The sequence below is a fragment of the Anopheles nili genome, chromosome 2 (assembly GCF_943737925.1).
Source record: "Anopheles nili chromosome 2, idAnoNiliSN_F5_01, whole genome shotgun sequence".
Taxonomy (NCBI): Eukaryota; Metazoa; Arthropoda; class Insecta; order Diptera; family Culicidae; genus Anopheles; species Anopheles nili.
In genome coordinates, this window is record NC_071291.1 from 47,104,226 (window position 1) to 47,130,445 (window position 26,220).

The 26,220-nt window shown below is 41.6% G+C and overlaps 5 protein-coding genes across 5 annotated transcripts; 2 read left to right on the plus strand and 3 right to left on the minus strand.

Annotated features, from left to right (window-relative positions):
- Positions 1 to 1,396: 1,396 nt before the first annotated feature.
- On the minus strand, positions 1,397 to 3,671 carry LOC128724554 (glucosidase 2 subunit beta). Its single transcript, XM_053818281.1, has 2 exons — positions 2,233 to 3,671; positions 1,397 to 2,166 (listed from the first exon to the last, which is right to left on the minus strand). Exons 1-2 carry the CDS (start codon positions 3,669 to 3,671, stop codon positions 1,917 to 1,919), a joined length of 1,689 nt encoding a protein of 562 aa, XP_053674256.1. The 3' UTR covers positions 1,397 to 1,916.
- Positions 3,672 to 4,275: 604 nt separating this feature from the next.
- LOC128722129 (signal recognition particle 54 kDa protein) lies at positions 4,276 to 6,132 on the minus strand. The gene is made up of 3 exons (XM_053815964.1): positions 5,311 to 6,132; positions 4,977 to 5,238; positions 4,276 to 4,904 (listed from the first exon to the last, which is right to left on the minus strand). Exons 1-3 carry the CDS (start codon positions 6,093 to 6,095, stop codon positions 4,437 to 4,439), a joined length of 1,515 nt encoding a protein of 504 aa, XP_053671939.1. The 5' UTR covers positions 6,096 to 6,132; the 3' UTR covers positions 4,276 to 4,436.
- A 4,436-nt stretch (positions 6,133 to 10,568) lies between these two features.
- On the minus strand, positions 10,569 to 19,630 carry LOC128721912 (Y+L amino acid transporter 2). Its single transcript, XM_053815715.1, has 5 exons — positions 19,440 to 19,630; positions 18,507 to 18,702; positions 11,494 to 11,864; positions 10,972 to 11,421; positions 10,569 to 10,899 (listed from the first exon to the last, which is right to left on the minus strand). The coding sequence occupies exons 1-5, from the start codon at positions 19,628 to 19,630 to the stop codon at positions 10,569 to 10,571; spliced, it is 1,539 nt and encodes a 512-aa protein (XP_053671690.1).
- A 3,109-nt stretch (positions 19,631 to 22,739) lies between these two features.
- Positions 22,740 to 23,259, plus strand: LOC128720793 (uncharacterized). Its single transcript, XM_053814487.1, has one exon. It carries the CDS (start codon positions 22,807 to 22,809, stop codon positions 23,140 to 23,142), a length of 336 nt encoding a protein of 111 aa, XP_053670462.1. The 5' UTR covers positions 22,740 to 22,806; the 3' UTR covers positions 23,143 to 23,259.
- A 507-nt stretch (positions 23,260 to 23,766) lies between these two features.
- Positions 23,767 to 26,220, plus strand: LOC128731661 (hydroxylysine kinase). The gene is made up of 4 exons (XM_053824794.1): positions 23,767 to 24,068; positions 24,429 to 24,753; positions 25,336 to 25,758; positions 25,835 to 26,220. Exons 1-4 carry the CDS (start codon positions 23,767 to 23,769, stop codon positions 26,030 to 26,032), a joined length of 1,248 nt encoding a protein of 415 aa, XP_053680769.1. The 3' UTR covers positions 26,033 to 26,220.

Consider the following 26,220-nt stretch of genomic DNA (forward strand, 5'->3'; position numbering starts at 1 on the left):
GAATCTAACGGACCCTGTGATCTTAACTTTGAGAGAAGTATTTATAGAGGGTAGGAATCATTCTTTACCACAACGAAGCAAATGGCAAATTCGCGTGAAAATAGCACTCTACAATCTGCAATGGATCATTTATTCCCTATAATTTTTTGGTCGTAAATCCTGTTTTTTTTTTCAATTAATAAGAGTATTGATGAAAATCGTTATTAATTCTCGCACTCGCATATTTATGTACAGTTTGATTAACTGGTTCTTACTGAGGAGTTATATTTTATTTATGATATGCTGAAGCAGTGTCTGAAACGACTTTTCGCGATTGAACCAGTTTTAAAACTATCCTTCCAAATGCGTGACGGACTTATGTGGGCAACGTATTCATAAAGCGTTAAAAGGCGCGTATCATTGCAAAAAGTATTATTTACCAATTTTGAGGACTTGGATCGGTCTACCATTAATCTCTTCCTTCCGTAGTCTTATAGGCGTTGAATGTTTTGTTTTATTGGATTATTTTTTTTTTGAAGTAACGTTAGTCATGTAATCGTTAACAAGTGTTACAAGCTTTATTTTATTTTACTTTTTTTATTTATATGGCTTTATTAAACATAACATATTATTGCGTTCCAACAACGCAACCGTGGTACAATGCAACCGATTGTAAAAGAAATAATTGCAACAAAATCTCCTGGGTTGGGAAAGCTGAGAGTGTGATGTTTGCAATAACATTATTTTATTGCTTGTTAATCAGTCTCGCATCCATAGGGTTTCGCGCACCTACGTATTTCACATTCCTAATGGTAGAAACGACTGCCACACCCAATTTTCACGATGTCTAATAACACTGATTAATGAGGTGGTCGACTTGAGGGTTTGGTACAATCTAGATATTGCAGCTTATGAAATTTGGAGCCGTAGGAAACTAGGGACACATACATATGTAAGTAAAACATTGTTTCGATTTAAAAAGGAAAACAAGAAAAGCAATTTAAAAAAAGTCTTATAGACAACGTTACTGGTAAAACAAGACGAAAGTTTACGAGCGGAATCTATTGCTATTTGAACGTAATTTAAAAAAATAAACAAACTGAAAAGATCTAATTAAATTGAATACCTACATACATTCTAAATCTGGTGTGGATTGTATTTTTAGCTATTTAACAAAAAATGCTTGGAGTCCATATTTACGCAACGGTTCTCTTTTAGTTTATTGCAGGCATCGAATGAATGAACGAAACTTGTATTCCATTGCTATTTCTTTCAACAAATAGACATTTTAAAAGCCATTACATGTATGCAGTGTTAAAGATTACTACAACAATAAGCATTTGTTCATTGAGCTTTATATGTTGCTTTCGTCAGAATGACGTATTGAAAAATCAGCTTTTTTGTCCAAGAAACGAAATTGAATTTTTATTCTTATTTTCAATGACAGTTTTGATCACCCCATGTATGATAGAAAATAATTTTACGTTGGCATCTTTTCAACAAAAAGTCTAGTACATCCGGTTCTAGCTTTTTTTATTTCAATTCTACTATAAATCATGTCCTGAGTGTTGGAATGACTGAAACGGTTTATTGCACAAACGTTTCATTTGCTATCGTACGTAGTGTTGTTCGCTTTCATGGAAAATGTTGATGATTATCGGATGTGCGTGTCACCGCGCTATGATGTTTCGAATTTTCCGCCGTCCACACATGTATAATCAGTCGTTTTACGTTTTCATCTGCTTAGTACGATATTTTTGCAAGCCATTCTCTCGCATTCACGTGTTGTGCTGCTTTACGAGGGAATGTTTTATTCGATTGTTCTTTCGATTTTTGTAATGTTCCTAATAACAACTGCTGAGAACCAACGGGCTTGATGGAAAGCACACAGTTCTTTTACATGAACAATTGTAGCATTTGTATCTACCTCCTCCAAACTACAACTCATCGTGCGTTTCTTTGGAGCTGTTAGACTGATCATCCTGGAAAAAGCAGGCTGCTGGAGTTTGCATACGATATTCATATTCACACCGGTTCGGTTCGGTAACAGAAAGAACTCTAGTATCTAAGCCACACTCGAGCAGTACTACGGCAGATCGTTGCGGCCCGTTCCAACAAGGTGCTCCATTCGAGTAAAGCATGGCGCTGTAATCTCCCGGACCGTTCCATTTGTCCCACGTTCCCAACCTATATATGCAAGAAAGATACCAATTAGATCGATTGCTAGTTGGATTAACATTTCATATAGTTTACCTCGTCTCGGCTCCACCATTGCGCGGCTGCTGTATAGCTCTATCAAACGGACATAGCTTATAGACATACTCGCGATCCTCGAAGTTAAAGCATTCCCCATTCAGTATCGCAAACTCCTCTTCCCTGCCGTAATCCTTGTCGAGCGCCTCCTTAATGCTGCGAATTTCTTGATCCATCTCTCGCACTTGCCGATCTGCCTCCGAGTGTTGATTACGGGCTTCGTTAGCTTTGTTGATCAGTTCCTGTGTTTCGGGATCATACTCTACAGGTAGTGTGTTTCCTTCATTTCGAACTGATTCCACCTCTCCCTCGCCGACATCTTCCTCACGTTCTTCTTCGTCATTTTCGTCCAACGCTTCTTCTTCTTCCTCCTCTTCGCCATTGTGAGGTTGATACTCTTCGTCCCCGTACGAAGAATCCTTCGCCGGATAGTGTTCGCTACCTTCCAAATCGTAGCCCTCGGATTGCAGTTCCGGTTCTACCGTTTCCTCTCCCAATTCTCCTTGCTCTGTGCTGGGAGGTTTGAACAATCCCGAATCCATCATAAGGAACGGCTTTATGCGCGGCCAGCATAGCGTAACGAATGTTTCAAAGTCAACCTGATCACGCTCATCCAGGAAGTAGCGAGCTTCATCCTCAGTCACCGCACCATCGCGATTGCGATCGAATACAATTCTCGTTTGCAGTTCGACAAGCTCTAGCATTTGGTTTTGGTTGGAATCGTATTTTTGGAATGTCTCTGCGGCTTCTTCGCGATTACTCACAGCCTCTGCTTCCTCCTTAAGCCGTTTCGTTTCCTCCTCCCGGTCACGATAGACTTTCAGAGCAGCGTTTTCCAGTTCTTCGGCTTCACTCTTTAGAGACGCTTTCTCTTGCTTAACAGCATCGGCTTCCGCCCGATTCTTATCGAGATCCGCAAGGCGCGCCCGGTGTTCGTCCTTAAGTGCGCGTCCGCGTTGACTCATTTCTAACCGCATCTGGTTACCCATTTTGAGCATTTCACTGCGTTTTTTTTCACGCATTCGATCCTCTTTACCAAGCTCGCTGCACGAGTTAACGCAGTTGGCGTGCGAAGTATATTCGTCCGATGCATCACAGCAATCGCAAATGCCATCGTTTACTCGCGAGCTCGGTATGTTGAGCGGTTTGTAGCCGGCGTTTGTGCAGTGAAATGAACCGTTAGGGCATGCAGCCGTGCCCGGCTCATCACTACCGTCGTCGCAGTCGCAGTAATCATCATTGATGCGCTCCCGATGTATCACTTTTTTCCCATCGAGACAAACGAACTGACCGCTGCCGGCACGATCGTCGTATAGGCTAGCTAGTGAAATAGACACTCCGCGCGGACGTGGTAACTCGGTGCGCACCACCATACCAAAACTACAAATCGTGCCAAGTAGCAACAGCAGCCAAGCACCATTAGCATGCTTTGGCGTCATCTTCTCCACGGCTTGCTTTTGCGTTGATCACGAGCTTCACAGACTACTTCTAACCCAGCCTGCTAGATAATCTGGCTTTGATGCTTTGTTATCTGCTTCTTCTTCTTCAAATTAAGGAATATCGTATATCCTTTGAAACGAAAACGTTTACTGATTGACTTATTCACATACTCATTAGGATGTTTCTGCTTTACCGACTCGATTGCTATGAAAAATATGCAAAAAGGTGTTGCAATGCAATGTCCTCCGATTGAAAAGATTACGGTATTCGGCTATAAAATACCGACCAAAACAATTGAACACACGCACAAACACCCTGACACGGTCAACGTCAGACGTGATACGTCAAATACGGCACGTCCGAATGGAATACATTTTTCGCCTCTGTCAGTTGCTCAGTCGTGCTCTCGTTTATTACGTGAACTCGTGTGTCAACGTACGTTCAAACATATTGTTCAAACAACCAAGGAAAACAATCTCCATAGGTACATGCCTTTATGCCCATGGAAATGGTACTTTATCTACACACACAAAACCACACGTTGATCGAGAAACGAGCATGTCCTTATATCCTTCAAAAATATTCTTAAGTTGATTATTTCAGAAAACGTAACTAAATTATACAATTTATTTATTCCCAATGTACACAAATATGTGTGCATAGCGAACTGAAAAAAAATACAACTGAATCGCAACACCAATGCAAACTAAACCAGTACATAGGTTAGCTTACAGTTAGCTGGTAAACAATAAACGTTAACTTTTCTACTTTCCACCAAACCCGCTCATCAGGTTGCCTAGACCTCCAGCACCTTGTTGGAGTTGTCGCATCATGTTTTGCAGTCCATTCATGCCACCCATCTGTTGGAACATGCGCGGATCGATCATCTTGGCCATCTGTTGGTTTAGTTTGGCCATTTGAGTTGCGTTCACGTTTTTCGTCATATCGCCGCTCTTGAACAGGCCCTTTATGCCTCCCATCTTCTTGATGACTGCAGCGAACTTGGTGTACTGTGAAATCAGATCGCGAACCTCTCGCTCCATCACTCCGGACCCTTGGGCTACACGGGTAACCCGTGTCGGCTGTTTACTGAAAAGTTTGGCTCCATCTTTGTTATCAAGCTCGCCGTCGGACATCGAGTCCATCATCGTCATAAGCCGCTTGATACGCGCCATTGACTCCTGTTCACCACCCTTGGTCATAAAATCTTGGGAAAATCCTGGAATCATTCCCTGTAATTGATTGCGAACAATTTGAAAACTTATCGACATCAAATACTCAACATCCCTGCGAGAGCACCTTACCATGATTTGAGAAAACGGTCCCATTTTCATTATGTTTTGGAATTGTTCATACATGTCGCGGATAGTAAATTGGCCATGTTTAATCTTATCAATCAGCTCCTCATTGTCGTCCAGCTTTAGCTCGTTGACTTTGTCAATCAAACCTTCGATGTCTCCCATTCCGAGCAATTTACTGATGAAGGGTTTCGTCTTAAAGGATTCCAAATCGTCAATGTGCTCACCGGTGCCAATAAAGATGATTGGAGAGTTAGTCGCAGCGACACTACAGGGTAGAAATAATGTTTCTATTATAAGCCAACATAAACACATTAAAGCTGTGCAAAAATTATCGTACGCTGATAGGGCGCCACCTCCTTTCGCATGTCCATCCAGCTTGGTAATGATGACGGAACCGATGTCGACTTTCTCCTTGAAGGCTTTAGCCTGAGCTTCGCATGCCTGCCCGATGGTGGCATCCATGACGAAAATAATATTATCTGGATTAACTGCATTGGCTACTGCTAACATTTCTTCGAAAAGCGATTCCTCCTGCTTATGACGACCGCTAGTATCTACGATGATGAACTCGAAACCTTCTTTTTTGAACATTTCTACTCCGTCTTGGGCTATTGTGACAGGATCGACCTCGGTGTAGCTACCGTAGAATGGAATACGGGCTTTCGTAGCGTTTTGTTTGATTTGATCATAGGCACCGGCACGAAACGTATCTGCACACACGAGGCAAGATTTCCAGTTTTTCTTCTGATAATGGTAGGCTAACTTTGTGCAGGTTGTTGTCTTGCCCGAACCCTGCAGCCCTACGAACATGATCACGTTTGGCCGTCCCTTGATCGGTTGGTAAGGTTTCACGCCAGGATCCACCAGCTTGACAAGCTCCTTGAACACGGCCGATTGGATCATTCTTCGTTTGTTTAAGCCTCCGGCCATTTCGTCAAAGTCGATCACAGATCGTACGTTTTCACGCAGTTTTTTCACCAGTCGAATATTGACATCCGCTTCAAGCAGCGCGGTGCAAATTTCTTTTAGCATCGAATCCAACACCTCTTCATTGATGATGGTTGCTTTGCTAAGCGAATGCAAAGCATTCGTAATTTTTCGTCCTAAATCGGCTAAAACCATTTTGGCGGCGAGTCAGCACTACGATTGTCGTCGGGGGAAATATCCAACTTCTGTCCCTTGACACGGAAGCCGTAAACTGATACGTTCCCGAGGGCTTTTCGGAGAACGCACGTTGTATACGTTTTCTTCAACTCAAGCTAACGCCTAGGATTGTTCGAATTCATACGTAGTTTATACTATTTACGCTTTAGCACGCGCTTTTAGCACTAAGGACGAGTTGCACTAGATTTTAAGGTCTGATGATTCGTATAACTGGTGGAAACAAGATTATTTAGTTCAACAATGAGTAGAAGAGTGCTTGGACTTTTAGTAAATGTGTTATTTCTTTACCATTTAGTTTTTTTTGTTTTGTTGTGTCTGTAAGGAAACTATGCGTAAAAGCGATTAAATCCAATGTTGTATTAAAAAAATGCAAAATGTATTTACGTGGAAAATTCCGATCGAAACAATTGCACACGCACACGCTTTGACGCAGCAAATGTCATTTTCAAAACACTCTTGCCGTCAAATTCGTTGTCGTTAAAAAAATGTTTATGGATGGTTCATTAACTGAGTGGAGACAATTTAGCTCTCTTATTATATCAAGCTAAAATTCTAAATGAGAATAAAATAGACGCTCGTTCTACTTCTTTTATTCCGTGTCGTAATTATTTTATAAAGTGGTAACACTTATCATTAGATATCACCTCTAAGACCGTGTCGGCAAAATCATGATATCAATATCATTTTGGAGAACTTAAATGTAGTCGGCAAACAACCAATGTACCATCAGTGCATTCAGATATGAATCGGCCTGGTAACGCTAAACCTTTACTCTATAGCTCACCCATTACTGTGGGTCAGGCAAACGAGATAATTTGCGATGTCCGATTTGTTTATGTTATGATTGTTCCTCCGAGACAGTGCCTTGAGGTATTATAAGTGAGGCAAGCGCAGCACTAAGTGCGACGAAATGCGGATGAAGATGTGGTTGGGTGCGTATGACGCAGAAATGATCTTAACAATGAGTGCATCGCGGAGACGACAAACCAGTGGACGCCATGCTGTGTTCCGGTACTAATACCGGGCTAGTAGCTTCACAAGGTGCTCACCAAGTCTACCCATGGTTATGGAAAACGCTCGCTCGGTACAAATAAAACAGTAATTTTATTTATTTCAAGTTGAAGCGTCTAGAATACATATGCATAAGCAAATGTAAAACGTTCAAATCCCTATTCTTATGCCGACGGGCTGTATTATTTTACACTTAATGATGAACAAAATTTGTTATTTCCAAGAACTAATTTAATACAGGAATTTCGGGGGGAGGGTTAGATAGGGATAAGTGTTTACTGAAAGTAAAAAGATAGAGGGGATAGCTCGCAAACTCGAAGAAAGCTTGATATTTTTTCCACAAGGTTGCATTAAAGCGTTCTTTTTTTAGTTTCTTGCTATGATCATAAGGTAAACTATTTCAAACTTTTTCCTTAGCCGATCGTTAGTTAGAGCCAAGATGTTGCTAGCTTAAAATCACTCGACGTGAACGTATCCTATCCCGGGATTCTACAGGGAATTGCTTGTGGCTTAATAGCTCAATGTACTGGCAATCTTGTAGCTCAGTAGTGATGAGCTAGCGGCATCTGTTGTTGGCTAGCTTTCTCTCGGTTTCATGTGGTTCGTGATCTGGTTGATCTAGTGTTGTAGGGTTTTTGGCTATCAAATGAGAAAGCGAGAAAAGGCAAAAAAAGCTCAGTTAGTAATATACCTCAGTTATCACTATACTAGTTAGCACCAGAAAATGAAGTACGAAAAAAAGGAATCAGTTTTGGATAATTTCTTGCAAGCGCTTTTCTCGTGCTACAGCGTGGAAGGGCATAGAGGTTTGGAAAATCGCGAAACTGAGATCAAAAAGCTCACCATCAGTCCTGCAGTCTGGCAAATGGGACGAATGTAGAAAGGGAAAAAACAGGAAGGAAGCAAAATTTTCGAGAGGAAAAAAGTTTGACCAGCTTAATTTATCGCGAAGGCAAGACATATATAAGGTAGAGAAAGACAAGTACGAAAACGTTGACGAAAAAAAAGCTTTTTGCATATTAAAATTAGGTTAGAGAAATGAAGGACCAAAGAAGTTTGTGAGGGAGTGGAGAGGAGAAACAAGAAAACTTTTAACAACGAAAACGTGACGAATTGATAGCAGATAAGCGAAAAAAAACTCTACTTATTTTTCTTCTTTCTCTACAATGGCTTTTGCATTCTTGAGTCAATATGTAAAAAAACTCACACTGTACATCAAAAGAAAATAAGTTATGGAAACTTGAAAGAACGAAATAAATAAAAGATCTGAGAAAAAAAGATGTAAAAGCATGAGTGAAAACCAAAACTTGTTAGAGAATTAAAACAACTTGAGGCTTAGGGAGAAGAGTTTTCTAGCACTGGTGCGATAGCACCGCTATAAAGCATGCAAGACTTCATGGCTGACGAAGAGAACGCTAATCGGGAAAGAATCAAATACAAGAAACATTACTTTTTTCGTTTATCCTTCGAATATTCAAATTTTTCTTTCGTTCTCGTTATGAATCGTAACAATATGCGACGAATAGATGCGTGATTGGCGGTGACCCATTGAATGATGAGATCTGCGCTAATTTATGCCCTAGACTTCCAACCGAATTGGTAAATATGAAGCCGATTTCGATGCCGTTGTCACGCTAAACTAGTAAGTAATGATAAACAATGCGCCGGTCCTTGTGGCTTTATCACATAGATAAGACGTTGGAGAATCATCGCCCTGATCAGACGGACAGAATGCATGCACTAATAACCCGTATCATAAAAGCCTTTCGAATGCTCCAAACAACGGGTTGGCAACTGCATTACGTCGAAATGAAAATGTATAGCCTTGCGATCGAAACCACCGGTTCTTATAGGAAGAAAGAAGCGCTTGCATGCTCTCACTGTTCGTTTGTTATTAGAGCACCTTTATGATAATGTTCCAGGATAATTGAATAAAATTATTTATTTAAAGAGGGCTATCAGCTTCATAATTCTACTCATCACCATCACCAACTTTCGGATTAATTCAGGTTCTTTCCCTTATATGTAGCTCCTGCCAACACTGACTACAACGTCGTTTACCGAGTTGATAAAGAAATGGTGTGGAAAAAAAAGCTGTAGAATAAAAAAAATACTCTTACAACTAAATAAATAATAAAGCTTTCACAATATAATTTCATGCGAACATAGCATTCGCATATGTTCCTGTCATACGAAGGGATGCTGGAATTGCTTGAAAGAGATAAAAGCTCGGCTATAAGGTTAATGTCTTTAAAAAGCTTTGTTCTTAACCTTCTTGCCTAACTCTGTACATGTTTAAAGTTGTCGGATTTTGTAACGTTCCCGTTAAACATTCCCTCCCTGTCGACGAGAAATCATATTCGGTGAGCTTTTTCTTCTTTTTGAAACATTCACGCTTTCCATTTCTTCATATCTTCCCGCAATCTAGAAATAGTTACCAAGTTTTAAAACAATAGAACTAGAAAGCGAACGTGTCGTTTTCCGAGCTTTAGTACTTTTGCCAGAAAAGATAGTATTGCCAGAAAAGATGGCATGTTTTTTCTCCCTTTGGAGCTTCCGCCTCACACCTGTTTTCACCTTTCCACATGTTTTCCAACATTTGTGAGGAATGATATTTGGAGAGCTTTTACTATTATTCCCATAAAGTTGTTTGCATTCGCAAGAAGGTGAACTGGGAGAGCATTCTCTTTAACTTTCCACCATGATTGCCGTCTCTGCCTTATCACGGGTTCGCGAATAATCCTCCTTTCTACTCGTATATGTTATGTGTAAAATTTCTTAAAACAAATTGTTTTAGCAGTGCTGTTTCTTTTTCTTTCATTTTCTTTTTCCCTTCCGCAGACCCTTTCCAATATATTGCTGGCAAATTTTTCAATCTTTTCCATTTTTTTAAATATTTTTTCCCATTTTCATTTATTTTTCACCATCCGGCAGTTCGCGGATAAATACAGCTAGACAGTGGGTTTAAACAGCAATGCACATTTATTTATCATTTATTTAGTCTTAGTCATTTTAAGTACATTGATATAAGCAAAGAATACAGATTAAACTTTCAGCAGAAGCTTGTTCATCCCAGATGATCTGTTCACTTTAGATCTTGTTCGTTCGTTATTCATATTATTAAGTAAAGGTTCCCCCCTTCGCTATAGTCGTTGTTTCCCACAGTGTACAAACCAAATTTAGTCTTCGACATTTCCAAATAGGATTCCACCGCTCTGTTTCCGCATGTTATTTTGCTCCCATTACCGCTCGTCGATTAAAGCACTGAAATCAATCTTAGAGATTCTCTTTGCAAAACATCGGTACATAGCAATGATTGTACTGTAACGAACAAACAATCTGTCAGCATCGATGATCAGTGTGGTTCGTTTGTGGTTCCGCGAATAAAACTACGCACGTATTACGCAAACACGCTACATCCTAATGGCTAACACTCTTGTCTTCGATGCTCGTTTGCATTTCGGAAAATTCCCGCTCCTTCTTCCGGTCGTGGTGACAGTCAACAAAGGCAGCATTGAACAGGATCTGGCAGCCGCGTTCGATCCAATGCATGATAACGTTTTTCGATTGTTTGTTATTACGCCATACGATGCACACGTAGTACACTGGCACACCGGATAACGTAATCGCAAGACCAACTAGCAAGTTAAATGGTTCGGTAAACGATGGCAACAGCACCAGCCCTAAGCAGCATATGAGGAAAATGATTGGAAGGGCTAGGTTCACCCGAATTGGTCGGGGCATATTGGGCCTAAAAGTGAGAGAAACGCAAAAACTCATTATTATGGACATCCTGCGGTGCGAACGTGTGAGGTGGCATTACTTCGAAACTCGTAACCAGAGCAATCCGGCGATACTGGCAGCAACCGAGAGCCAAAGGATTTGGCTGAAATAATTTATCAACACGAACACGTTGGCCGAAAGCAGCATAATGATCGAAGTAATGCAAGTGAATATCAGCGCCGGAATCGGGGTTTGACGGTCAACGTGCACTAGCGAAAACCAGGCAGGTAAGTGCCCTTCTTGGGCACCGGTGGAGAACAGACGTGCAGAGGTGAACAGAATTCCATTGACCCCACCGAACGTGCTGAGAGCGACAAAGATTGGAATTAACCAGGCGATGGAGCCGAACATGCGGTTTCCGAAAGAAACGGCCACCGCGATCGATGCCATCATTTCCTGGCTCGAGACCACTGCGAAGTATGCCATGTTGACGAACACGTATATACCGGTGACCATCGGCATTGCAATCCATATAGCCCGTGGAAGATTTCTAAAAAATCGAATGATAAAAACATATCCATTGCAGAGGGTACGGAAAAGCAAAACCCTCTCGCTTACTTACTTGTACGGGTTCTCCAGCTCTTCGGTGACAAAGTTCAGATAGTTCCAGCCGCCGAAGGCAAACAATCCTGAATAGAACGCATACGCCAGGCTCGATAGCGTATAGTCTCCTTCCCAGGGGTTGCGGAAGTTATCGAGCGACTCGGTACCCATGAAGTACATGCCAGCTACGATGATGGACACCAGGGCGGTCAGTTTGGCGATGGTGAACACGTCTTGGATCTTCATTGCCCATTTCGTTGAAATGCAGTTGATGGCTGTAAGGAAACATAAGCAAACTGCTGCCAGCAAACGAACAGCACTTTCTGGAGCCTCGCAATCTTCGAAGAACGGTCTGACTGCATACTGCGCGAATGTCAATGCAACGATAGCCTGGAAACAAGCAAATGTGACCAATTCTCATTAACGTCTAGGTTTCCGATCTTTGAAAAGGTGGCTCACCCTAAGATACCATTCTAAAATATTATTATTTGATTTACATTAATTGAATCTTATCTACCCTTACAAAAAGATAATATTTTCAAGTTACAGCTATTTATGAATAAGACTTATTTGTTTGTTACCACATTAGTTTGAGATCATAATTCATATAAGATCTCGTATTTAAACATGACAATGAGCTTTGTAACGAAACGTTACGGAAAAACTATGAGAGAAGCATCAATTTAACGGATTTGCAGCAATGTATTGATCGTAAGCCTTACACGTGTCCAATGACAAATTGCTTCAATCAATGTCCAATAAAACTAGTTCATTCATAGACACAACGGGTCGCCATGCAGGTTTTTGCTTTTCGAGACGTAACCCACCACTGCTTTCGTTTGCCATAACTCTCTATCTCACTTACTTTCAGGCTGACTGGGTTGAAACGTCGCAAGTAAGTTAATTAATCTTAAATTAAATCTTGTTTTACGTACTACTCTTACACGCATCACTGTTAGAAGCAGAAACCGTGACAACAAAATGGAAGTAAGCCGGATGCGCTACCATATACACGCTGTCCGAAGTAATATTTCTAACGTTGATGAGATAATGTTATCTTTTCTTATTTTATAGACAAAAATTTCCGTTCGGGATGACTACCTGCATTATTTAAAAAAATAATTGAACAAAAACTTTCCTCGAGAGTAATTTTTCTATCGCTGATGAGTTAACGAATTTTTGTCTATCTTACAGAATTCTAATTACATTTATTGAAAAACTTTTAAAGAAAATTTCACTAAAAATAGCATTTCTAACGTTGATGAGTTAATTTTATATGTTTTTCTATCTTACAGAAAAATTCTCCATTAGAAAAGACTATTTACATTCATTCAAAAAATATGTGAAAAAACATCGCTTAGCCTTGGCAATCGATATATCTTTGAAGTAAAGGCTAAATGCAGTCAAACCGGCTTTTTATTGAGATTCTGACTTGGAGAACATGCATTCTTTGAAATTGTGCATGCTAAGTAAAAGCAAGGCGATACGTCGATAGATGCAATCTCAACTGTACTACAGAGATTACAAGTGCCGTGAATGAGTTTTCAATACCAAGCCGTGGAAGAAAACCAGTTTATCTAGAAACCTGATCAATCGTGTGAAATAACTCCATTTCAAATTGCGGGAAGTGCGCAAACATAACAATTGAGCAAAAAACCAAATAGAACTTTATAAACATACTTTCAGTTTCACCTCAGAAACTGCATAAGGTGACTTCATAAGTTATAGGAATACACAAAAAGCACTTAAAAAATCACTTAAAAATAGCACAATAAATAAAAAAAAGGTTTGTACAAAGCACTACAAACCGAGTAGGCCTGTCCTCATCTGAAAGCTTAACTAGCGGTACTAGCTTCCTGTTCAGCATAGTGTTGTTACTAACAAATGCTTCATCGCTAATTTTTCAAAGAATGAATACAAGAAAAGCATTTGCTGACTGCGGCTTAATCGCCTCTTCGTCAATCGTACATTTTTATCGATTTTGCTTAATTTATCAGCCGAGTGTGCCATACTCGCTAAAGATTTGAAATGAAAATGATTGAAAATTAATCACTCAAATGTTATGTTTGAAGTTTTTTCTTGTTAGTGATAGAATGAAACAAAAAGAAACGATAAGATTCAAGATACCCTTCGATTGTCTATAATTACGATTTTTTTGCCCTCCGATAGTGCCTGTTGGCAGTTTCGAAGAATGTGATCATATACATTTTCTAAGAATGTATTCATTCTTAAAATTGTATTTGAAAATATAATAGCAATACGTAAAAGAAAAATCATTTCGGTAGCATTTTAGAACCACAGTAATCTTCTGGGAGTAAAAACGTCTGCGAATCTCGTTTCTCGTGAACCCTGAAATGGTTGCAGCTAATGAAAACACATAAAATAGAACTATGGCATTTGGGCATAAGATTGAAGTAAGCAAACAAAAAACGTTCTCACTCGTTTTGGAATTAATAACTTAGATGCAACTAACGCTAAAGCACTCAGTTCCGGTATGGTAGGTCACGCAAACGTATCCTGGGACACAACGATGTGTACAACGATAACAAATGAACCCGCGAAAGAACATCATTTTTTGATAAAAATGAAAACCTTCTTTTTTTTCTCGAGCATATATCGTATTGATAAGGCACCCGCGAGCGGCCGGTATTGTGGCATGTATCGACAGCGAATTGCTAATTGTCTTCTACATGAGGTGATACAAAACGAAACACCTATGGCCTCCGGGTGGACTCATGTTCGATATCATCCGTCACTCCGTCGATAGGTGCGTCAAAAGTGGCCACAGTTGGTTGGTGGCTTGTCGCCTAAACAGTTAAACGAGAGAGGCGTACGGTATACGATGCGGGTTTCGACGGCGGCAGCGAAACTTTCTTCCCTGATCCTTGCCTGGTGGGTGGTGTGTTCACAATGGCCATGGGAAAACGTAGCGGCCGAGTACTACTCTTCCGTTGAGCAGATGCGACAGCTGCTCAAACTTGAGGAATCGCTTGTGACCAGCCTCGGACAGTACATAAAACTGCACGAACAAAAGATCGAGTTTCTCAACCGGCAGCGGGATCTGCTGCAAAAGGAGCTGAAGCAGGGTCTAAAGAACGAAATAGCATACGTGTCAAATCCGGTGAGTGCCTTCCTGCTTACCAACCGGCTCATCACGGAGTGGGGCCGCATTCGGGCGTTCATGGAGCTGGATGTTGGGGCGAAGCTGCAAAACTCCACCGTAATGCCCTCTGGCGAGGACTTGCAGGGTATAGCGGATGGATTGGCCCGACTGCAGGATACGTATCAGCTCAACGCAAAGGATATGGCAGCTGGAAAGCTGCTAGACCACCAAACGGGTCGCCAGCTAAAGACGGCTGAATGTTACGAAATTGGCAGCAAGCTTTCGACGGAGGGCAATTACCCGTACGCCGTCAGCTGGCTGCGTGAATCGCTACGCCTATGGACAATGGATAGTCCCGGCGTGAGTAAAGTTGAAGTAATGAACTCCCTCGCTTACGCATTATCTCATGTGCAAGAGTACGAAGAAGCGCTCGATTTGACAAAGAAAGTACTCAAGCTGCAGCCGGATAATCAACGTGCGCTCAAAAGCAAGCCAGCGCTGGAAGAATGGATAAACTACAAGGAACAGTTCGGTTTGCCGGCGAAACTGGGCGCTCCGAATTACGGCAAGTATCACAGCCTGTGCAGGGGTGATATCCACCGATCGTTGAAAGATCTTGCCGCCTTGCGCTGTCGTTATGAGCACAATCGCACGCCCTTTTTGCGAATCGCTCCGCTCAAGCTAGAAGAGGTTAGCCTCGATCCGTTCGTTGTCGTCTACCACGAGGTGGTGTCGAGCAAAGAGATCGATGGTATTCTGGAGATCTCGAAACCCTCCTTAAAGCGTTCGATGGTGGGCGATGACATGAAGAAGGAAGTTTCAAAAACACGCACCAGTAGCAACGGATGGCTCGAGGACACCATGCACCCGTACGTACGCGCCATCTCCCGGCGGACGGAGGACATGACCAACCTAGACATGACAGCCGGCGAACAGTTACAGGTCGGAAATTACGGCGTCGGAGGCCACTACTTGCCACATCACGATTATGTCGTACCGGAGGAAGGCAAGGAACCATATCCCGAAATTGGAATGGGCAACCGCATAGCCACCGTGATGTATTACGTGTGTATCATTCCGCTGATGTATTACAATTGTTGGCACTCGTACATGTAATCCTCATTGTGTTTCCTCAGCTTAGCGACGTGGAAATTGGAGGAGCTACAGTATTTCCCGAAATCGGAGCAGGTGTGTTCCCGCGGAAAGGATCTGCGATATTCTGGTACAACATGCACGCTAATGGTACGGTCGATTCTCGTACCTTACACGGTGCTTGCCCAGTTTTATTGGGATCAAAATGGGGTAAGAACCACACGGAACTACAATCGAACAACAAACATATCGAATCAATGGATGCGCTTTTAAATTTTAGTTGCCAACAAATGGATACACGAACGTGGACAAGAGCTTCGAAGGCCTTGCAATCTCGACCCAAAGGTATAGCGACGAAGCACCGTCGGTCCCCCTTAGAACGGTTGATGGTACTGGACACACGTTGCAACAGACAAGTTTATCAATAAACAACATCGAAGAGAAAATTTGGTGTGTTTTTTTGGGCTGCGTGCTGCTTCTTATCATATCCCGCCAAATCGTGCAAACCGCACCTACAGAAAAGACATGTTAGGATGTTGAGTAGATATTGCGATAAATAGTAACGAATATGGTAAAAATTGTGAACTTGGTCCCTTGGTACCATTCTTTTTTTTTAACTCCACTGATTGACGCATGTCGTTGTGTGTTACAAAAGATATTTGTTTTAAAATTAGGGACACATAGAGCCGCACTGGCAAAAAAAAAACGTCACTGAAATACCATAACTAGACGTGTCACGGAATTGGGTAGAACAACGTAAAAAAACCGGCACATTTTTGTGACACGACGCTGAAACTGTCAAGCTGCTTCCTTTGTGGTCAGCAGGTTCGTCATCAACGGCCAATTCCATAACCGTCCTTGACTGATAAGCGTCCTGGTAGTTACAGGAATCGACCGTAAAGGATTGTTTTGGTGCTCGAGTGGCGAATGAGTATCATTTTTAAACAACCTGCGTGCGGAATGGGACCCGCTTGTCTTTTGGTTTTGTCTAAAACTTTGCGTCACAGACTTTTTTTCTATAAAAATAGCATCTTATTTGACCGAACGAACATACGAACGAACTAGAGAACCTCGTTCATCCACTCAGTGTTGCAGCAAAAATCGCTCAAATTCGGAAGCACATACCGGTCAAGGTTGTTCATGGATTGTTAGCCATATGATCGGCAGCTGATTGACTTGCGTTCGTTATCCGTACTTCTTGCGGTTTGTCTAACGTTGTGTAATGTAACCACCTACTGCTGTGATTTTGTCATTTGATTCAGTAAATCTGTTTGAGCAGCATCCCTCGAGAGAGGGAGAGAGAGAGAGAGGATGTTGGAATAGAGTCTTTTCATTTGATTATAATTTTCTTCAAGCACCATAAATATCGCATGTCGGTTTGCTGCCCGCTTCGTTTGCTCGTTCTAGCTGTCAGGTTCACTATCAGTGTGGTTTCTTATCGGAACCAAACCTAATTGCTTAATTTTCAACGATACCATGTTCCGATATTTCAGATATTTATTACCGGCACTGCGCACTTGCAATGTTTCACGTTTTGTGATATGCTATCACAACCTTCGAGGTACGATAGATACAGATAGCGGTGGAGTCGGACCGGTATCGAAAGGGCAGCAGGCGGCTCTGCTTATTGCATTTATAAAGCTGCCATTTGAAGCATTGAGCACAGGCAATCTAATCTTGATTAGTACGCAGATTAGCAGCGTTGGTTGAAAAACAAACATCCTTATTAAAAATACATTCCGTCCCGTTCGAACGGCACAAAAGGGTGGTCGTCTGAGGAACGCCCGCGCTATTCAAAGTATCACTGGCAGGCTAATGCGTCCGCAGGTTCGCTGATTCATCACTGTACCGTTCTCGAAATCGACAGTATTTCAGCTTTTCAGCTTCCCCATCGCACGGTTGTAGTTTTCCGTTCATGGTTCTTTTTGCCACTTCTCGAAGACAGGCAGCAGTAAGTAAAAAGGAAGAAGCAACTTCAATCAATTCAATCTGTAATTCAATTGGAAGCAACGGAAGAGAACTTTCCAATCAAGAGGCTTTTCACTTTGTTTGCCTGCTTGCCGAAGCATTGAATCGTGCTAGATGCTAGCGGCTTTGCAAGAGGGTAAGGGACATCACGTCAAGGGATATAGGAGATGCGATACAGTGCGTTCATGGTAGGAAGTTCATGGCCATTCCAAGCACACAAACACACAGTCAGCCAGCATGGGCAGCAAAACGATCCATTACCGAATGACGAAATCGGCGAAAAGGAAGCAGTCAAAGCAATGTGCAAAAGCGTGTAATCTTAATCCCTGCCGTGGCCAGCGCCGTCCTCTGCTCATTCTGTGTGTGATAACGGCAAGAAGTCCTTGCTTATCACTAAAGACCTATGTCGTAAGGACGACATCGTATCAATCTCCGGAACGTTTGGCGGTGTCATCGCCAAACACAGCTGCGCGTAGTTGCGGGAGCGATGAATAATTAATCTCAGGGCGCTACGAGACTAGTGCTGCGATAGCGGTTCCACAACATGGGAAAAAGGACAGCTTTAGCTTCATGATGGATTGAACGGCTGCGTACGTTTAGCAACAGTTGTTTACGGCAGCCTCCTGGTTGGCGCTTTGTTCTGTTTGTGTTTGTGGTTGGAAGGAAGGCACTTGTTATTTTACTTTCGTCCAGCAATACTCCCACGGTTGGGTGTACGGGAGCTTGAAATAAAAGAAAACCCCCATCTATCCCAAGGCATGGTATAACCGTTTCTCTGGAGACGCAGCGTAAAATGTGTATCTCTACAACTCTACGTCACAAGGGACTAGCTTAGTTGCCCCATATCATGCGGATATTGGCGTGCCTACCTGTGTAGTCGGACGAATAATCAGCAGGGCCATCCACAAACGCAGAAATCCAACAAGTGGTCCGAAGGCGACCAGCAGATACGCGTAGTCTCCACCGGACCGTGTGATGCATGTGCCGAGTTCCGCATAGCAAAGGGCGCCGAGAGTAGACAGGATTCCGCTCAATGACCAGATAACCAACGAGGATCCTACTGACCTGCAAGGCAAACATGAGAGTAAAGTGCATGAAAGAAGAAGGCTCCAAGGAGATGGGGGCGTGATGCGAGAACAATGCTGGTACTACGAAAGAGAAGAATGACGATAGGAATTCGAGTTTACATGCTGTTGCCTGTACTTTAAATTGAACATAAAACCTGTTTTTTTTTGTTAGCCCGAATACCAGTGCCAAGAGAGACTACGTACAGAACCGGGAATAAAGAGAGCAGCGTAATAGGTAGCTTTGCGAAGCTGGACGTTTTGCCAAACATTCCACCACTTCGAAGGAACCGCTTGCTGGGTACTTCTTTAAAGCTTCTTCCAATGGTTGCTTTGCGCAGTTTATCTTTTTACTGTTCCTTTCCTTTACCTCTGTTTCATTTCATATTTTAGCTCCTTTCTTTCTTTGATTTTCGGGTTCGCAAACTTCCATTTTTTTGGGGCTACATTTTTATGGTCTTGAATGTTTGCTTCACGATGATGCTTGGTATGCCTTCTAAGCAAAACATATTAATATTACATTAGCAGCACAAATGACGTGTAATATATACATTGAGCAACGTGAAGCCAATCAAGCTTCGCGCTATACAAACGCTATACAAATACAGTTTTTCATACACCTCGATAGTGCACGTAATAATTTTTTATATGTTCACTAGCGGCTGAGATAATATATAAAACGAATGATCTTAAACAAGTTTTAAAAGCGTTCTTATAGACCAGTAGCAGAAATCTTACCTCGTGTACTTAAACACTCCAGTCGGTGAAATAAAGATACCGGAGCCGATAATTGTTCCCACGATAATGCCAACACCATTTATTAGTGTGATCTTGCGTTTCAGCACGACCTTGTCACCACCTGCTACCGTAGTACCACCGATGGCTGCTACTGCCTCCGAGGCGTCCGGTGCAATATCTTTTGCAGTCATAGTTTCTGTCGAAGTTGATCTTTTCTTGTTATCGCACTAATGCATTTCACTTCACCAGACAAGTGGAAGGTGTGTTGCAATTACTCTTCTAATTTCGCGCTTGCGAAGCGAATGTTGTTGATAAATTAGTTAAATTGTCACTGTTGCACGTTCAGCACGCGTTGTTTTACGTCTAGCATTCAAAAGAGAAGAGCACAGCACGCAACCACCACTTGTGGAATGTTGAGTGGAATTTGGATAACACCCCGTACAGCCGGCACAGTTGATGAAAGCGTCAGTAACAACGAATACGATTTGATACTGCAAATCAAAGCACTACACTGGTTGGCAGCGGAAATGTATTCCTGCGTAGTCAATACGCACAATCACAATACACACTTGAGATATGGTCAAGCCTCAGCTGGGAGCCACCAAACCGCACGTGAAAGAGAAGACGAAGCCGAACGTAACGCAGAGAGCGACACTTTATCACTGGCCGTTTACTCTGCAATCATCGCGGAAAGCATCCCTAAAAACCAGCGAGAAGAATGATGGTTGTACTTTATTTTCACCGTTCGATTTTCCTCGCGCTCTTTCACGAGGAAAAACACGCGCCGAAAGCACACACACGCTGCTCGTTCTCTCTTTCGCTCTTCGTTGGGTGATTTATCTCTCTCACTTCCTCTTGTGGGTTGCTATGCTCCCGGTTTTCTTACTCCATCGCTTCCGGGACGCTTTCGCGCCGAATCCCACTGCATTCGTACGCAGAATATGACGCAAATTTTCCTTTGCTTGCACGTTGAACTTCAACGGTCGTACAGACGCCGGGTGGCCGGTTATGGCACATGCTTACACCCACATTAACCTCACAGCGCAACACCACCGCGAATGCCAACAGGCACCGGCATAGCAAAGTGTTTTCAAAACGCCGTACACTTCCGACGAATACTTATGAGAAATAATCACGTTGTCGAAATATTATGATGGATGCTATGGCTGAGGCAATTTCTGTGTGCCGCAATTATTTTTGCTTAAAAACCATATTTTGTTGCCAATTGAATCAATTGAAGCTCTATTCCACGACTATTAACAGAAATGAGAATCATTGATTTTGAATCAGATGTATGTAAGAACATCGTATTGACGTGCTGTAGATTAAATAAATCCAAGTACATGGATAGCGATAAAACAACGATTGTCTCACTTTCAGGTCAATAATATAAAACTGAACTTGTACTAATGAACGCTAATATAAATAAAAGAACAAAACGTCACAACAAGTTTGAACTGATGATGTGTGCGTATCATTGAGGGAACACTTTTCCCAACCAACAAAACAGACGACTGTCATTCTTTGGCTACATTTTATAGCAAGATTTAAGCTCGCTTCAAATTGAACGGGGCAAATTGCTATGAAACAAAAATATTACCTTAACGTTGATACATGAATGATGAAGCAATAATACATTTCTTTGAATATTCAAAAATTTCACATCCAAAACGTTGGTTGAGCCTTATTCTTCAATATAGTAGGAAGGAGAGAATATTTGACACACCTCAGTTTTATAACACTTTTATGCGTTGAAATTTGTGGATGATGTCGGTTGATTCACTTTGTTTAAGAAAGGAGAATAGTGATATCAACCTAGAAAGTTAAAGAAAAAGCTTTCATGATAAAAAAAAACAAGTAAGTGCTTAATGTGCTCTAGATTAATATTATACTATTTGGTTCAAAATATGATAACGATTGCAAGAATATTGAATCCTGTCGTATGTGTAAAAATATTCAAGATTTTTAGCTTTTAACGGATTGCGAATTTTTATTGTTTACATGTGGTGCATTTTCAGTCTATGAGATGTCCTTTAAAACAATCGCGTTCTGGTTTTTATTTTCTTTTCGGCAATCTTACTAACAAGTCCATAAGTGGGGCTGTTCATGCCTGTACGTTTAATTTGTACCACGATAATGATTTCATACTATAATATTAGAACAATTTTGAGTCAATTGGTCGCTTGAGTAATAGTTAGGCTTTGACCAAAATCATACTTAGATAACCTTAATTTTAAAAGCAAAATAAGTAAGCGTCTTGTAGTTCATATAAAGCCCATTTACATCCAACTCATATATAAGTTATCCATTTGTTTTAGGTTGTTTAATTTTGAAGAAAAATACAACAATGTTCGGTAAGCAAGAGCTTGGTTGTCGATCATATAATTTTGTGATCAAAATTAGCGACTAATCCAGCGAGTGACAAGGAACTGGTACAGCGCCGTTTACCCTGTATGCTCTCTGCTGAATGAGTGTAAATGAAGAAGGAAAAGAACTCAAGAGCTTTAATATAGAAAGTATAATAGCGGGTGTCCATACTGCGGAAAAAAACCGTGAGTGATGGACCTAAACAAATTCTTCGTGAGTTTGTCGAGTCGTACAACTATACGTAGACTACGGATATCAGACTCGTCGTATCTGACCATCAGACTCGGCTTAACAGTTTTGCATTGAAGGTAAACAGTTATAAAAAAACTGTATCATATAAAATAGATTCTTGCCGGAAAAAGATTGAAACTTTCCATTTTCCAACTATTTTAATTGATTGCATAACTTTCTGTACAAATTTTTCGATTTGCAGTAGTTTTAGCAGCGAATGCAGTCCGTCACTTACAGTGAGATTCACCTCGTGGAAGCCCACTATAAACAGAGCTATAAAACTCAGATTCATCGTAAGCATTTATATGCTTAGCTCTTTCTCTTGTACAAATGGTTTCACAACGAACTGCTCACGATGTGCTCAAACAAGCACTGACAAATATACACGAGCCAATTATGTTTGTTTTTCTTTTGGATTCGAAAGAATAATCCATGGGTACAAAAAAACGCCAAACGAAAATTCTTAGCAATTAGTTAATCTTTGTTGTTTTGATGCATATATTCATTGGCCCATCTTCGACACCCTGTTAATGCTGTTAAAATAAATTTCAATTGTTGGCTGGGAACGACCTTTACTTTTCTACATTTTAGTACAAGGCACCATGACAATGGTTGTGATTTGTGCTAAACGTAGCAAAACACGGAATTCATTCCATAAACATTTAAACAAAACAAACATTACCTCTACGCGCATTAGAAGTTGCATTGAAGTGTAAAATTGTAAAAGTTTCGTTTTGTTCGGCGTTTAAGTTAATTTTCATTACACATTATGCCGTCAGTGGAACCATCTAATGAAACTAATCCTCCCAGGGATGATGGGGTGGAAAACAGCAACTATAACAGTGGTGCATTCACCGACGGAATTACGATGAATCACGATGCATCGGGTCCAGACCGAAATCTCATATCTGGTGATCAGGCCGACCACACCGAACAAATCGATATGCCGACTGTGCGTGAGTTTACGCAGAATGATAAAATCAACAAATTCCTGCTGAATTCTTTCCTGCAACGCATAAACGATGGTTTAAGTTGCGGAGAAGACAACGCATCGAACGAAACTGCAGCAATAACGGAAGAACAGGAACAGGACTTTGAGTCGTAGGATAATCAGGGTATCGTCCCAGCTTATAACAATAATTGTAATTGTAATCAGCTAAGTTTAGAAGTAGTGGTGCGATTTATATGGATCAAAGAATGCAAATGAATAAATATCGACTTGAAAGAACAGTGCTCTCGTACATTGTCCCTCGTTGTGTGGTTCTGTTGACACGTCACGCGCAAGAAGAGATAAGTAATGCACGCAGGGTGGTGCTTATTTGTACCGGAAGATTCCCTTTGCAATCACGACAGTTGATTTATCTTTTTCTTTATCGCTCGCACACTAACGAGGTGCCTGTCGGAAGAAATCAGTGCGCGGGGATGAGCTGCGAGTTGTATGTCGGGCGCGACCGCGTAAAAGCAGCCCTTCTCGCTGATTGTCCACCGATCAGTTCGTGATAGCTTCGTTCACAGAAGCAGAACGCGGATCGCGCCAGCATACTCTCTTAGTACGCGTCAACCTTGCCGAGCGGTAACTAACGCAAGCCGTGTACTGTGCACGTTATCTCAGACGAGTAGCGCTATTGTTTCGCTTCACTTCGTATCGGTTTTTCGAAACGAGTACTGAGGGCATAAATTTGGGATTCAGAGTCGTGAAGCAAGTGCATCGAGCAGTTTTGTGAGCCAAATGGAGATGAAAACGATGGTTAAAAAACGCAGCGTCGCGGAAGAATCGCAAAGCGAGAACGAAGCGAATGATGCGCCCAACAGCAACGGCAGTCCAAAGGAAAACAAAACCGATGGCGCTCATGATAGTGAGGAATCAAATGTCCAACCACCGGAGACGTTAAAGCCAGGCTCACAAATTCGTCCGACCGTGTCCGAAGAAGAGGTCCGCAAACTCGCGGAAAGGCTGTACGGCATAACAGTGCTGGAGATGTGCGAGCTTGATTCGTATGATGATCGCAATTTCATGATCCAAGCCGACAGGTATGTTCGTTTGGGACTGGCTCAATGTCACAAAACAGGATGGGCATAGCGCAGGGTGTACTCGCTTAAGCGAGAAGGACAGATTATTAAACAAAAAAAAAAATACATGCACGCCAAAGTCGCGTTGCATGCGAACACGGGGGGCACGTGATTACGATTTGTAAATTTGTCTCGTATGTCATGTCGCTGTGCGCGACTGTACTGACAAGGGATGGAGCCACCAGGGTCGTCCAGCGTTGGAACTGAAGGGGGTTAATTAAATTGTCAGTTAGTCAGCAATTGGCTCCTTCTAACGTACACTGATTGTGTTTATCTTTTTTCTGCTTTCGATTACTGTTTCATCTCGTTTTCTTGTTTCAGCTACGTGAAAAACCCTATATTGAAATCAATCAATACGAGCGGTTATGTGATGAAGATAGCGAACTCGCTCGACTCGAAAGACGAAACGTTTTTCCATGCGCAAAATGAGATCATGCTGTTGTTGAGCAAGCGCGGCATCAAATGCCCAGTGCCCGTGCAGAACATCCACGGCAAGTATCATTCGGTCGAAAAGCTGAACCAATTCGAAAATGTCGTTCGGCTGCTGGAATACATTCCGGGGAAGGTGTTCCATGGTGTGCCTCACCCGGACGGTCTGTTTTACCAAGCGGGCCAATTTATTGCTAGGATCGATTCAGCGCTAAAGGTGAGTTTGGTTTTGTCAAATGTCGTTGTTTAGTATTTTCTTATAATTTTAGGCAACATAATAAAGAAAATACTTGTCCAATCTCGAGAAAATCTAAAAGGTTTCATGCCTCCAAACGAGATCCAAATGAATTGATCAAATGGACCGAAACTATTGAAGTCGCTGATTTGTGAACTTTTTTCGACAAATCTCGATCGACGTCAAATGGAAGTTTTTGGACGTGGCAATGTATTACGGATGTTTCAGCCAGCTTTTACGGCTGTTTTAATCATTCTTTTATCACTATTTGATATACTTAGTACATTTGTTAAGGTACAATGCAGAATTGTTACAACATGTAATGACCACGGCTTCATCTGTTGTGGATGAAGATCTATCTAGTAAAAAGTTCATTAGCTTTCAACTTCCTGGCAATATTATATCCTATACAACCTTGCATAATGTTGTACTGATATTTATTGATTTCGACAAATTAGAATATGACTTACATCTAACATTCTCAATGCAACAGATTGTTTTGTTTTGTTCTAATGTTCCATTTTTGTATTTATTTTATGATACCATCTTGTATGCGTTCTGCAGTCCGTGGATAAGGATCTCGTTGCTAAGCGAAATTCAATCTGGATGCTGGACAATTTTCCAAAGTTAAAAGATTTCATCTACGTGATCAAGGACGAACATCATAAAGGTATAGTGGAGCAAGTATTGGATGCTTTTCAGCGGCGTATCATCCCGAACCTGGGTGAATTCGAGCAAGGCGTTATATACGGCGATTTCAATGAGCACAACGTAATTGTTAACAAGAAAGCTTCGAACAGCAAGGAGTATGAAATTACCGGTATAATAGACTTTGGTGACGTGTGCTATTCGCGATACGTGTTTGAATTGGCCATAGCCATGACATATATGATTTTGGAATCAGCCGACCTTAACACCGGGGGTCTGGTGATAGCTGGCTACAGCATGATTCGTTTGATTCCCCAACATGAAAAAGACGTGCTGAAGGTGAGTTAAATCATATATCACGATGCAATCATGGTTTTGTTGAATTCTCATTCTACTGACTTAATGCTCTATAAAGGTTGCGATCGCTGCTCGTCTGTGCCAGAGCCTCGTTTTGGGACTGTATACGGCCACTGTTGATGCAACCAATCAATATATTTTGTCCACACAAACTCGAGGATGGAATGTACTGGAAGCCCTTTGGCAAGAAAGTGAAAAGGACCTCTTGGAACGTTGGAATACGATTGCAGAGGAGTACCTAACTCGAAGCTCTTGATAGCGAAGGCTCGTAGTAATGGAAGATGATGTACGAATTAATACAATTAATCGAACTGAAAAGAGCAATATTCACACTGATCAATTAAATGAACGAACAAAATCGTTTAAGCTGACATTTAGTGGCTTTGTAGATTTCAAATAAAATACAATTTTTTTCTGCACCTGTACAGCCTTTGAGCATTGGAG

Bases quoted from the DNA above. Each gene is read 5' to 3' on its own strand.
- LOC128724554 (XM_053818281.1), bottom strand. From the start codon at position 3,671: ATGACGCCAAAGCATGCTAATGGTGCTTGGCTGCTGTTGCTACTTGGC. The intron at 2,167-2,232 runs GTAAACTATATG...TTGCATATATAG, and splicing joins AATGGTGGAGCCGAGACGAG to GTTGGGAACGTGGGACAAAT.
- LOC128722129 (XM_053815964.1), bottom strand. From the start codon at position 6,095: ATGGTTTTAGCCGATTTAGGACGAAAAATTACGAATGCTTTGCATTCG. The intron at 5,239-5,310 runs GTACGATAATTT...TCTACCCTGTAG, and splicing joins GGAGGTGGCGCCCTATCAGC to TGTCGCTGCGACTAACTCTC. The intron at 4,905-4,976 runs GTAAGGTGCTCT...AATCAATTACAG, and splicing joins GACCGTTTTCTCAAATCATG to GGAATGATTCCAGGATTTTC.
- LOC128721912 (XM_053815715.1), bottom strand. From the start codon at position 19,630: ATGACTGCAAAAGATATTGCACCGGACGCCTCGGAGGCAGTAGCAGCC. The intron at 18,703-19,439 runs GTAAGATTTCTG...TTTGCCTTGCAG, and splicing joins GGAGTGTTTAAGTACACGAG to GTCAGTAGGATCCTCGTTGG. The intron at 11,865-18,506 runs GTAGGCACGCCA...GCTTGTTTCCAG, and splicing joins TTATTCGTCCGACTACACAG to GCTATCGTTGCATTGACATT.
- LOC128720793 (XM_053814487.1), top strand. From the start codon at position 22,807: ATGCCGTCAGTGGAACCATCTAATGAAACTAATCCTCCCAGGGATGAT.
- LOC128731661 (XM_053824794.1), top strand. From the start codon at position 23,767: ATGGAGATGAAAACGATGGTTAAAAAACGCAGCGTCGCGGAAGAATCG. The intron at 24,754-25,335 runs GTGAGTTTGGTT...TGCGTTCTGCAG, and splicing joins GGATCGATTCAGCGCTAAAG to TCCGTGGATAAGGATCTCGT. The intron at 25,759-25,834 runs GTGAGTTAAATC...TGCTCTATAAAG, and splicing joins ATGAAAAAGACGTGCTGAAG to GTTGCGATCGCTGCTCGTCT.